This window comes from Azolla caroliniana, unplaced genomic scaffold (genome assembly GCF_043228905.1).
Source record: "Azolla caroliniana isolate FFs.n. ecotype wild unplaced genomic scaffold, voAzoCaro1.0.p SCAF_5, whole genome shotgun sequence".
Classification (NCBI taxonomy): domain Eukaryota; kingdom Viridiplantae; phylum Streptophyta; class Polypodiopsida; order Salviniales; family Salviniaceae; genus Azolla; species Azolla caroliniana.
In genome coordinates this window covers 3,850,614-3,862,459 of record NW_028230440.1, presented here as the reverse complement: position 1 = coordinate 3,862,459, position 11,846 = coordinate 3,850,614, and the positions used below count along the sequence as shown (strand labels likewise).

At 37.7% G+C, this 11,846-nt stretch overlaps 2 protein-coding genes across 2 annotated transcripts; both read left to right on the top strand.

Moving 5' to 3' along the window:
* Positions 1-2,648: 2,648 nt before the first annotated feature.
* LOC147863728 (nudix hydrolase 19, chloroplastic-like) lies at positions 2,649-6,147 on the top strand. The gene is made up of 6 exons (XM_087319791.1): positions 2,649-4,088; positions 4,484-4,624; positions 4,739-4,843; positions 5,150-5,249; positions 5,395-5,487; positions 5,587-6,147. Exons 1-6 carry the CDS (start codon positions 3,492-3,494, stop codon positions 5,841-5,843), a joined length of 1,293 nt encoding a protein of 430 aa, XP_087175917.1. The 5' UTR covers positions 2,649-3,491; the 3' UTR covers positions 5,844-6,147.
* Positions 6,148-7,183: 1,036 nt separating this feature from the next.
* Positions 7,184-11,743, top strand: ING2 (PHD finger protein-like protein). Its single transcript, XM_087320224.1, has 7 exons — positions 7,184-7,344; positions 7,509-7,580; positions 8,026-8,213; positions 9,020-9,083; positions 10,206-10,462; positions 11,028-11,066; positions 11,152-11,743. Exons 1-7 carry the CDS (start codon positions 7,299-7,301, stop codon positions 11,278-11,280), a joined length of 795 nt encoding a protein of 264 aa, XP_087176350.1. The 5' UTR covers positions 7,184-7,298; the 3' UTR covers positions 11,281-11,743.
* The last annotated feature ends 103 nt before the right edge of the window (positions 11,744-11,846 follow it).

Sequence of the window (11,846 nt, the reverse complement as noted above, 5' to 3'; positions counted from 1 at the left end):
ACTAATGTTGAATGGATGCACCAACCCCTATTGTGGAACGAGACCTTAAAATCGTCTGAGGGAAAGATGCTTGGATAGAGCAAGCGTATGTCATGGGCTATATTGTATTGTGTAGGGATTCATTCAGTGGCATTTTGGATGCGGTTGTCCGGCAATAATCGTGATAAATTATATGAAGACATGGGAAAGTTCAGAAATGGCAGGAAGATGCTTGATCTTGTCAATACAATTGTCTACTCTGTTCCTATCAGTGATGGGGAAGAGGGTGAATGGTATGGACAATGTGATGATATGGGAAAAATTATCAATGCCATGGGTCTAGGAAAGAATGGGAAGATCGTCCAATTGGGATCAATAGATGAAAGTGCAAGTTGGTGCCCGATTAGAATTGTGGCACAAGACGGCAAGAAATGGAAGGTGAATCCACTAGTCGATGAGGTTGAGGAGGACTAGATCTTGTACGTGGTTGAAGGCAAGCCACTCGAGTGCTTAGAATGGGATCCTGCTAAATATAAGTGGAAGGGAGAACAAGATAAATCAATTGGTTTCTTCGAATACTCGACGCGCTTGGGGAGAAAGTTATGTTGGCATCGTGAGAAGTGTGCCAACAAATGGGCCCATGTAGATGTTGACTCGGTCTTTGTGGATAGAACTAGGAGCAAGATATGAAATTCATGCCTCCCCGAGTCGGTCAAAGTGTTTTTCTGGTTAATCACCCATCGAGATGTTCCAACGGGAGAGTGGCTTGGGAAAAGAGGTGGCATGAATAGTTGCAAGGCCTGCAGTGCGAGCTTGGAGGACATCACACATTGTTTGTGGAGCTGCCCATGAGCCCAAGAAGTTTGGCTGAGGAGCTTAAGAATCTTGGCTCGATTTGGTGTTGAGGTTCATGTATCGAGTGCAACAATCACTTGGTTGGCCACTGAATCAGCTGCGTGGTTTCAAGGGTGGAATGGAAGTAGTCCTTCTTTAAAGGTGATGCAAGGGACTATAAAACTAGCACAAGGAGGTTCATTCTACATACAGGAACGCTACGTGGACATATGGTTATTAGTGGTCGGCCTTAAGGTTTGGCAAGTGTGGGTATCTAGGTGCAAGGAGACTTTCTTAGGTAAGTGACCCCCCCCCCCCCCCCCCCCGGTTGAAAGTTTAATGATGATCTGGTTTAATCTGATTTATACATTACGAGGAGAGTTTGAAAGCCTTCAAGGGCCCTTAGACGCAAGTGAAGAACTAGAGCTTGATTCCTTCTAAAATGGAGCGGTTCTTAGATGCTATAGATGGTGGATGGCAAAGCGAAGTGGAATTATCAACCACCACGATGGCTGTTCCCTTCGAGTGTGCCTAACATATAGATGGGTGATGCCATGAGAAGATAGTGGAGGATGGCTATGTTGAAATTGGGTTGTATGAGGCTCACGTGGAGGGTATGTTGTCGAGTAATGCTATGCTCATCGAATAATGTGGTGTTTTGGAGTTTTTTTGTTGTTTCCTTTACGCATGTTGTTTTCTTTTCGACATGCAAGTTGGCCTGTAAGATATGAGTTGTATATTATCCTATGTACATTGCCTTAACTAATGGAAGTAGTTTAAAAAAAAGAAAGAAAGAAGCATTGTACTTTATTGTCACAAGTTGATTATATGAAAGATTGCCTCACACCAGTGCATACACATACACACATGCCCCATATGAGCGAGATCTTAGATGTTTGTAAAGAGTTGAAATTACCGAGTGAGTTTAACCAATTAAAACAATGAAGGAATATTACATGCTATGCAACATACAAATAAATGTGGCATATATACACCCTATAAAACCTCCTAAAGTCTACGCATCGACATTCGACACAATGATTTTTTTACTCATTAGATACTCATTTCAAATAAACACGACGATACCACATATACATGTAACACTATAATAATAAAATGTTGCTTATAGGGAACTTGTCATCATTTGTAAATCAAAGGACATTCGAAACAACCAATATGCTTGTGTTTGGATTAGGATGCAAGGTTCCCAATTTATGTGCAATAGCACAACTACTCGAGGTTCACACCTAGATTACATAGTGCACAATGCACATGATCTATACTTGACCATTAGGGAGAGTGCAACACATATTATTTTTGCTTAAGGGTAATAATCACAAGACCCACCTATATTAGACTATCACGGTTAGATTCACACACAAAACGTACATGGCTATCGAGGGAATGTGAAGGCCTAAACGAGTGAGCCTCGTTGTTTCACCATGGCTCATGATGTCAAGCCCACATGACCAAGATCCAAGCAGCAATGTCCCATACACATAAATGGGAACATCACCATGGTAAAGGCAATACACATACCAAGAGACACATCTGTGTTCTAGAGCACCCAACCATGGATGGTGGTGAGTCGAGTATAAGGGTTCAAGGAGTGGGCACATACATACATTCATACACCATGACCATAAGAGGCATACATACATTGAAAGACATAATGCCCATCATACATACATGCATGACATGAGAAGCATAATACATGCATGTTCCATGTCTGGGAATGAAGGTCAGGAACTCGTGGGCAAAAGTTATTGAATCAAGAATTACTTCTAGATTGTAAGTCTACTATTAGTGAAGGCAGGGTTGAGAGAGAGAGAGAGAGAGAGAGAGAGAGAGAGATCGATCATATTTGGTTCTGTTTCTCGGTTTTCACTCAAATCTCGATTTTTGATCGATCATCTTCTTCTTCCAAGCAATTGGTTCAGCAGGTAGGAAGGCCTCTCTCACTCTGCATATAATCATTTATAAAAGCAATGGTATTTAGCTTCATTAGAGGATATTCGATCCAAAAAAGCTTCAAGATCGTTTCTCGCTGCCGTTGATCCATCATTGTACCGATCTTTCTATATTATATATGGATTAAACAGATCCGATCTCTTCACTCTTAACCACACATACATGGGAAGAGCGGTACCCTTTGAAGCTTTGATTCAAGAACTTCCAAGAAACAGAGCTTTTTAGGGGTTTGCTAGACGTAGTGATTTTATATATAACTACATAAACATAGCAAACTTGGTCATTCTTTGAAGCTGTGATTCAAGAACTTCCAGGAAGCAGAGTTTTTTAGAGGCGTTACTTTACGTGTGTGATCACACATATACGGGAAAAAGTGATTACTCTCTGGAGTTTTGATTGAAGAAGTGGAAAGAGACAGAGGATTTTAGGGTTTGCAAAAGTGGATAACTTCATATACAACCCAACATGGACCACTATTTCGAAGCTTTAATTCAAGAGTGTGAACTTTACGGATAATCAGAAGTTTTGATTCAAGAAACTCTTGAGAAAAACAGAGCATCTTTTATGGTTTTTGAAAAGTGGTCACCTTCATTTTTACTACCATGATTTCCCATCACGTATGCATGGAAAAATGATCCCCATTTGAAGCTTCAATCCAAGAAACTTGCCAGACAAATAGGGTTTCTGAGAAATTTTGGTTTGTTGCCATGATTGCCCATCATGCTTTTGCAGGGAATCCTATCTTATCAGAGAAGAGAGAGAACCTAAGTATAACTGATTTGGGTGAAGCGGAATCAGCAGGTACTCTTAGGGTTCTTCCTTTATTAGAAGGAAAACCTCTTGTTGCTTCCATATTGACTTCTCAAGGTATTCAGATATGGCGCCTTGCTTGGCAAAGTTTTGGAGCATGCCATAATGCTCTATTATCATCTCAACAAGCTCTCAATGCATTTATTGCTGAGCAAAAGGCAAGACATGTTGGTGACGGTCACGAGGATGATGATGATGAAGAACATAGTAATTTTGTTGATATAAGCCATGATTTGGTCACACATGATCGCTTAGTGTATTTGGGGGATAGAGACAATGTGTCTTTTTGTGCTTTGGATGTTTCTCCTTATCCGACATTTGTAGGAACAGCAGATAAGATAGCACAAGATGCTAAGTGGTTGCAAGGAATGTCGAAATCATGGGAACCACCCTCACTCGAAGCTAAAGCTGGATTTGTGGACCTTCGCCTGCTGATGACCGGGACAGATTACTCAGATGAAGCCACCATGAATGAGCTCTCTATAGCTGGACATGTATGTATTTCATTCAATATAGAGGAAACCATCAAAATACTGCTAACTTGTTTGGTATCTACTAGAGTGTCCCTAAGTTTTCAAGAAATGAGCCAAACATTTCCTCTTGCAGCAAAGGTTCTACTATAGAGGGGTGGTCATGTAATTTTTGTAAAATTAGGAATACTATTGTAAATGACCAGCAAGTTAGGTACCTAGTAGAGTGCTCTAAATTTAAAAAATGATTAGAATACCCTGATATAGTAGTGAAGCTTGTACTTCAAAGATGATTTTGGTAAGCATTGAAAACTTAGGGGTCTCCTGGTAAATAGCTAAAAACTCAAGGTTATTTTGATGGTTTGCCTGTTAATGTGGTGCTTTTGACATTAGAAGCTTGCTTCCCATTTCTGTATTAGGCAAGGGCGATGTTGGATTGGCATAGTCAATCAAGGTTTTGTGGGCGGTGTGGGACAACTACTATACCAAAGGAAGCTGGACGTCGAAGGCAATGCTCAAATGATCTTTGCAAGAAGAAGATGTACCCTCGGCTAGATCCTGTAGAAACGACATTGCTTTTGTTAGCTTTTTATTAATGTCGATGTAGCTATAGAAGGAGAGTGAAGTTATGGTTCCTATGTCAATGCTGATGATGGTGATGTTCTGTTGAACAGGTAGTGATTATGCTAGTAATTGATAAAGAGAAGGATTGTGTAGTGCTAGGTCGACAGTCACGATTTGTGCCACGAATGTGGAGTTGCCTTGCTGGTTTTATTGAGGTGAAATATACATATATGGTCAATGTTTTACACACATTATATGGAGCCTTTCCGAACATTTATTTGTATTGTTAACTAGCCCTTGCCATGCAGTGATGGCACGCAATGTCACCACCAATCTTGTAGGCATGAATGATGACATAGGTTTTGAACCTCCTCATGGATAATTAAAATTGAAATTTGCATATATGGTGAAATGGCACATTAAAGAATTCAGAGAGCATGCAAAATGATGATAGAGACCTTGCATCTCTTCTTGATGGTTGAATTAGAAATAGTTTTGGCTATTTGTATGGATTTGTTTAGCCAGGAGAGAGTTTAGAGGAGGCAGTAAGGCGGGAGACGAGTGAAGAAGTCGGCATTGAAGTTGGAGAGATTGTATATCACAGTTCACAACCATGGCCTGGTAACAATTTTTATTGCAACAATAGCATTCTCTCTCTCTCTCTCAGCAATTCACATTCTTATTGTGCATCAATTGATATGACTTTTGTTCTTTAAGAAGAAGCTCAAGGTTAAAATTAACATTTGTGAGCTTCTTGTTTTTGCAGTTGGGCCAAGTAGCATGTCGTGCCAGTTGATGGTTGGATTCTTTGCATTTGCAAAGACAACCAATATCCGAATTGATAAAAAGGAACTCGAAGGTCTTCTTTTTCACTTGAACTTCTAAAAGCAAAATATACCGGCTGCTTGTTTTTGTTTGTTTTCAAGTGCTTTCTTAATAAGAATTTCGGACTTTGCAGAGGCGAGATGGCATACTCGGGAAGAGGTCAGGAAGGCACTGACATTCAATGAATATAAAACCCAACAACAATCGGTCGCAGCAAAGATTCACCAAACATGTGCTGGTGAAGAAAGGAAAAGAGGATCTTCAGTTGAATCGAAAGTTGATGTTAGCGAAGCTCCACCCATGTTTGTACCTGGACCTTATGCAATAGCTCATCATCTGATAGCTACTTGGGTGGCTGAAGGACCTGCCCTAATACTTAATAAAATTTGAAACAAAATGGTCACATATATTACATACATAAATATCTATTTATTTTCATCTATATGAACCCCAATTTATTTATGTATTGCCTAATGCCGTGGCAGCATTTGGAGCAAACCTCGGTTGCATCCTCTGCCCATGTCAACATGGCATAAAATAGCCATGTTGTATTCAATTTTTGTGTTTAGATTTTTTTGATATTGCTTTTTGACATTTTATGTGGTAGTTGTAAATCTTTGAGCAATATCATCTCTAGAATTAACATGGCTGTAATAAATAATATGCTAGTTTGTTCTATTCAGTTACCTATTATCATGTTTCTACATCTTTCTTTTGTTGTTTGCTTTGCTTTAGCATAAATTGAGAAAAATGATGATTGTATGCTTCCGTGTAAACTGTCATGATCTCGTGGATTAGAATGAATTGAGAAGGGATATCGTTGTTTGTACCACTGATGAAGTGAAACATTAGAGGCTTCAAGGCAGCCAGATTTGTGCATATGGAGGAGGCTTACAAGGAGTGTAACGTGTGCTCATGACATGTATGTGTGTGGATGTGAGGTTAGGAATCGTGAGTATAATCAGTACAAAAGTGTTGCAATACATACTCCTACTTGAGATTGGACACTTTTCAAAGAAATCGTAGTCAAAGACATGGAAAAACTCCATGGGAAGCATGTAAAAAAGTTCAAAAGACATGCAACATTAAAATGTCAGTTGTAAGTCAATGGAATATATGTGGTTTGGAAGGTGGGATGCTGTATACGTAAACCTAATTAGATTCCTCAATCAGGTTTTGTGGGGATATTAACGTATCATTGCTAAGGATAGATCTTGAGTCTGCTTGCCTCTTCACACAATATATCATATATGTAGCATGAAATTGCAAATCAAATTTGTTTATTGAATGTACGAATTGCCTTCACCCATATGTCTCCTTGTGTGCAATCCACATGGTTGCTTCCATTTGACTTAGATCATATTCACTTACTTACTTTAACGTGTGATGGCATTAGGGCATTGGAAGGGAGCCTCATCAACTAAACATTGTTTTTCCTTGACCAAAGCTTCTAGCTAAGTGACAAACTAATCTATGATGCTCAACCTTAGATCACATTCTAGATTGATTCTTGTACCATTTTCAATCCTCGATCAACCTATCCATCTCTCCCATACTCACATTTCTCTCTCCCAACCACAAAGTGCCCATTTGATGAGCAAGTAATAACTCCATGTGCTATGGTGAGAATGGTTCACAACTTGATTCTGTACATACTTTAGTCATATTTGATATGGGCATTGGGGACGGCAAAATCAATCAGTCGATGTCCTTTCAAATTTGTTCACGAAGGGGTAGTTTCTGGAGATAATGAGAACACAGGGGCATTTAGAGAAATAAAGAAAAGCTCAGGGAATCCAAGCCTTCCTTCTGTGTGAAAAAGAGGCAGGAGACAGAGAGACAGATATGGCGATTGCGAGAACAGGCGTCTTCGTGGATGACTACCTTGAATGTATGCTTCACACAAAACGATTTTCGCTCGTCTCAGAATAAAATACTTGAAAGTTTTTTTCTTCTTGGGAAAATCTTTTTCTTTTTCCTTTTCTTCCTCTTTTTGTTCAAGATCGTTTGCCAGTTAATTTTCATCTGTTTGTTTGTTTGTTTTCCTTTGAACAGATTCCAGTTCTCTTCCTGCTGACCTCCAAAGGCTTTTGTCTACAATGAGAGAGCTCGACGAACGCTCACAGTGTAAGATCTATGGTTTCTTATACAGAAAGAGTGAATATGTAGTACTATCCCCCTTTAGAATTATCATCATCATCTTCTTGAGGAAGACGCGTTTTTTCTTTTCAGAAAGATTAGTTACATCTATTTATTCAGAATATAGGCCTTTTATTTCAACGGGGCGAGCATGTTGTTCTTTCCAGCAAAATATCATCAGAACTATTTTTCTTTTTCAGAGAGAGGTCATTTATTCAGAAAGAGCTTGCCAATTTGTTTTCACAAATAAATGTTTTGTTTAATTTTTCAGAAAGAGGTTTTTCCATTCAGAAAGGATTATTTTTTTCCCTTCTGGAAGAGTAACCGTTTCTCATATTTTCATTTCTTCTCTTTCAGAATTTTTTTCTAGTTTTATCTCGTTAATTGGTAGTGAAGATTTACTTGTTTTGTTTTTAATTTTTTACCTCTTCAGCCATGATAGGTCAGACAAAGGAGCAAACAAATTACTGTTTGAGCTTCCCTTCGCAACATTCGAAGAAAGCGACTCCAGAGCAAGAAGAGCTCGTCGAGAAGTTAAGGAAGGAGATTGAAGTAAATCAAGAGAATGCTCTCAGCCTTTGCACAGAAAAGGTTCTCCTAGCACAACAAGGTTATGACCTGGTATGTGCTTCTCCTGTACATGGATTAGTGACTCAGAAACATGTTTTCCTGTGGATTGCTGGGTCTTACTACATTTTTAATAGTTTCGTAGAGTTAATTCTCTAAACACATTATCTTACAACTATTTTCTTGCTAAACATTTCAATGGGTTTCTTATTGGAAAGTAAAAATTTCTCTTAAAAAAGATGTTGGCCCATATCTTCCATCTTGTTAAGCATTTTCATAGTAACATATAGCAAGTCATGGTTTGCATCCATTACCTTGTTAAATATTTTGGTAGGTTGCTTGTAAAACGCTAAAACCTACATTTTCTTCAGTTTCTTGCATTTGCGTTTTTATAAGTTCAGTAAAGAAGCCTCTCATAGTAAATTCTATTTATTTATTTTAAATTTTCTTTTAAATTTATTATGTTGTATCTATTCTTTGTTTCAACACATTCAAAAAAGTGACTCACCCCACCACATTTTGGTCAATATGTTCAAATTTGAATATATTAAAACATTATTTCGCACAGCCTTGTTTGGCAAATAGCCTTGTTCCACTATATTTGAAAATTTGAAGTTAATATTTTAAACATTGCCTTACACCTATTTGTAGTTTCATTCAGCAAAGAGTCTTGAAATATCCTTTCATCATAATTGTACCTTATAATACACTGTACATAATTTTGAGAATGCATAGCCTCATAGAAAGAGACAAAATCACAAAGATATTTTTGTGTTAGTGTATTCCCGGATTGTACCCAGAGTTCATTGTCTTTTAGTGCATGTTAATTTTTGGCTTAGACCTGATTTCTATTGTTTTAGATTGATAGTCACTTAAAGCGTCTTGATGAAGACTTGAACCAGTTTGCAGAGGAACTAAAACAAGGTTTGCATATTTTTTTTCTCTTTTTTGTGAAATTTTCGAAGGAGGCTGTAAGTTGTGAAGAAAAACATTCCTCATTAGTAAGACATATGTCAATGTAATCATATGAATGATCAAGTAATTATATGAAACTCGCTTTCTATCTCACTCCCCTATTATAACCACCTTTTCGATTAAGTGTAGTTCTTAAATGTTTTTTGAAGAAGGCTTATAGCCATTTTTTTGACGCTGGTGAGATATGATAGGAACCCTGAGTGCATTGAAAACTCTTTCCATTTCATTTTTTTATTCCAACAATCAATATCTTTACTTCTCATCTTATAACAATAATGTGAATTCTCTTTTTTTCACTTGTGCAACTTGTTACAAGGATGTTGATACTTCGACCACTTGCACGAGAACAGAAATTGGCTGTTTAGAGCTCCTATGCATCGATGATACCTCTTAATTTGTATGATCTAGAAAATTTAAGACCAGCAGTAGACTAATTCGGAATTATGTCACTGACCCCTTTACCCTATTCTGTCTCAATTTCGGATTGTGGAGACGTTGTACACTTTGGGGTTATTCTAATTATGCCTGTTTCTGGAAGACATGAAAATATTCCACTGCTTGAGTCTAAACTCAGATAGTGGTGTTTAAACTTATGATCAAGTTATCACATTAGAATTAGCAAGTATTGCACCCACTATCACAGAAGTAATACTGTGTAATGTGATCAATGATATCATATGAATAATATTTTTATAGTGTGTGTTGCATCTAGGTACAAGATGGTTGGAACTTGGCTAAATTAATAGTGCCAATTGGCCATGTCATATGCGACATGATTAAGTTCCCATCACTATATACATGTGTATGTATACTGGATCATTATTTTGACTGTGTTGAGTTTAACAATGAGTTTCAATAGGTCATTTATGAGTCTTTGAAGAATTTAATTAGGGATGGGAATTTCTTTTATGAAATGTATTTTAGGAGACCTTTCACATTTATGTTTCGACATGACATGCAAAGTTGAACTTTTAAGCTGCTCTTGCATTTATGCATTTGGATTCTATACTGCAAATTGTAATTAAAAAAGATAAATTCATGGTTTTCTAATATGTGATTGACCCTTTACAGAAGGAAAGATTGCGCTTGATGAGCCAGCAGTTCTACCAGCTTATAGCATAAGGGATGAAAAGAGGAAAGGATTTTTTACAACGCCACAGGGTAAGAGACTGGAAATGCGTCCAGATAGAGATAGAGAGCTGGATCGAGATTCTGAGCTTATGCCCCCTCCTGGCAGTGCTCACAAGAAGAAAAGCATACCTGCACCTATGGATGGCGAAGATCAACCAATTGATCCAAACGAGCCTACATATTGCATTTGTGGCCAGGTAAAAGACACTTTTCCTTATTTTCTATTGTTATTTGGGTAATGACGAATTCGCCCAAATGAGCCTACAATATTGTACTTTCAGCCAGATAAAATAAACCTAACTTAGTTTTCACTGCTATATGATTCCCAACACCCTGATTGCAGCACTCTATCATATCTCCGTCTGGGAACCTAAAGTTTTGAGCTTCGAGGTATTGGTATTGGATTGCATTGATAAATGACTTCAGGGAGTTTGGAACTAGTTTGGGTCCCCTTTTTACCGCTTGGAACCTGATTTTCTTTTCAAATGATACCATTGTTTAGCTTTGAGATCTTTAGATTCTATTACTAATAGACTTCATGCAGGTTCCAGTGCATGATTATCTCCTGTTGGGTGATAAGATTTCTTGTTAATCAATATCCTTGTGAGCTTTGAAAATTGTGACTGTTAGATTGCATTGTTGGATATGAGGAGCATCCTTAGTTAATGGGGGAGTTTTTATCCAGTAAGCTTATGGCAGGGTAAGGGTAAAATATCTGGACAACTATTATAATTATAGCTATTTTGCTGTGATTTATTGCAGGTATCATTTGGAGATATGATTGCTTGTGATAATGAGAATGTAAGTCATTGGTTCACTGGCTTGGTTATTGAGGATGCCTACTATCATCATCACCTAATGGATATATTTCTTTGTATATTTTCAGTGTGAAGGAGGTGAATGGTTTCATTACCAATGTGTTGGTCTGAGTTCAGAGACGCGATTTAAAGGAAAATGGTATTGTCCTTCTTGTAAGATATTGCAGAGACGGGGTCTTCTTGATCCACCCACCTAAATTTATATAGACAAGTTCTTGCAACGTTGTGAAAATGAGAGGAAGATAGTAGTCACTAGGAAAGTTGTCATACAGAGTTGTGTTAATTCAAAAGAAAGAACAATTCATGCAAGTGAATCAATGCAATGTTTCTTGGTAACATCTGAACGTAAAAGAAAATCTGTGAGCATTAATGATGAAGGGCTCAAAAATGTTGTTATTTCCTTATCACATTCACATGACATTATTTGATTATTTTTGTACGTAAAGAGGATGTGTCTTTACTGACTAGTGAGCAGAATAGTAAGACCGGATAGTGCTCATTGAATGTGTAAGCAACAGAAGAAGTCATCACAAGCTCAATTCAAAATTAATTTCCGACGATTACGAAGTATTCTTGTAGTGTGTGCTTACGTCATGCATTTATTTTACGGTTAGAGCACACATACAGAAGTAAATTTAATTTTCTCTTTTTTGGGTAAAACCTTGACATATTCTTGGGTTCTTTATTTTCCCACAGAAACATAGAGTTTTGCTGTTTCTTGGATTGTTGTTGGGGAATCATTAGAATAACAATTATGTGTGCC

Coding starts and splice junctions, on each gene's coding strand:
- LOC147863728 (XM_087319791.1), top strand. CDS start 3,492: ATGATTGCCCATCATGCTTTTGCAGGGAATCCTATCTTATCAGAGAAG. Junction 4,625..4,738: donor TGTACCCTCGGCTAGATCCT/GTAGAAACGACA, acceptor TCTGTTGAACAG/GTAGTGATTATGCTAGTAAT. Junction 5,488..5,586: donor TGATAAAAAGGAACTCGAAG/GTCTTCTTTTTC, acceptor CGGACTTTGCAG/AGGCGAGATGGCATACTCGG.
- ING2 (XM_087320224.1), top strand. CDS start 7,299: ATGGCGATTGCGAGAACAGGCGTCTTCGTGGATGACTACCTTGAAT. Junction 7,345..7,508: donor CGTGGATGACTACCTTGAAT/GTATGCTTCACA, acceptor TCCTTTGAACAG/ATTCCAGTTCTCTTCCTGCT. Junction 11,067..11,151: donor TTGCTTGTGATAATGAGAAT/GTAAGTCATTGG, acceptor GTATATTTTCAG/TGTGAAGGAGGTGAATGGTT.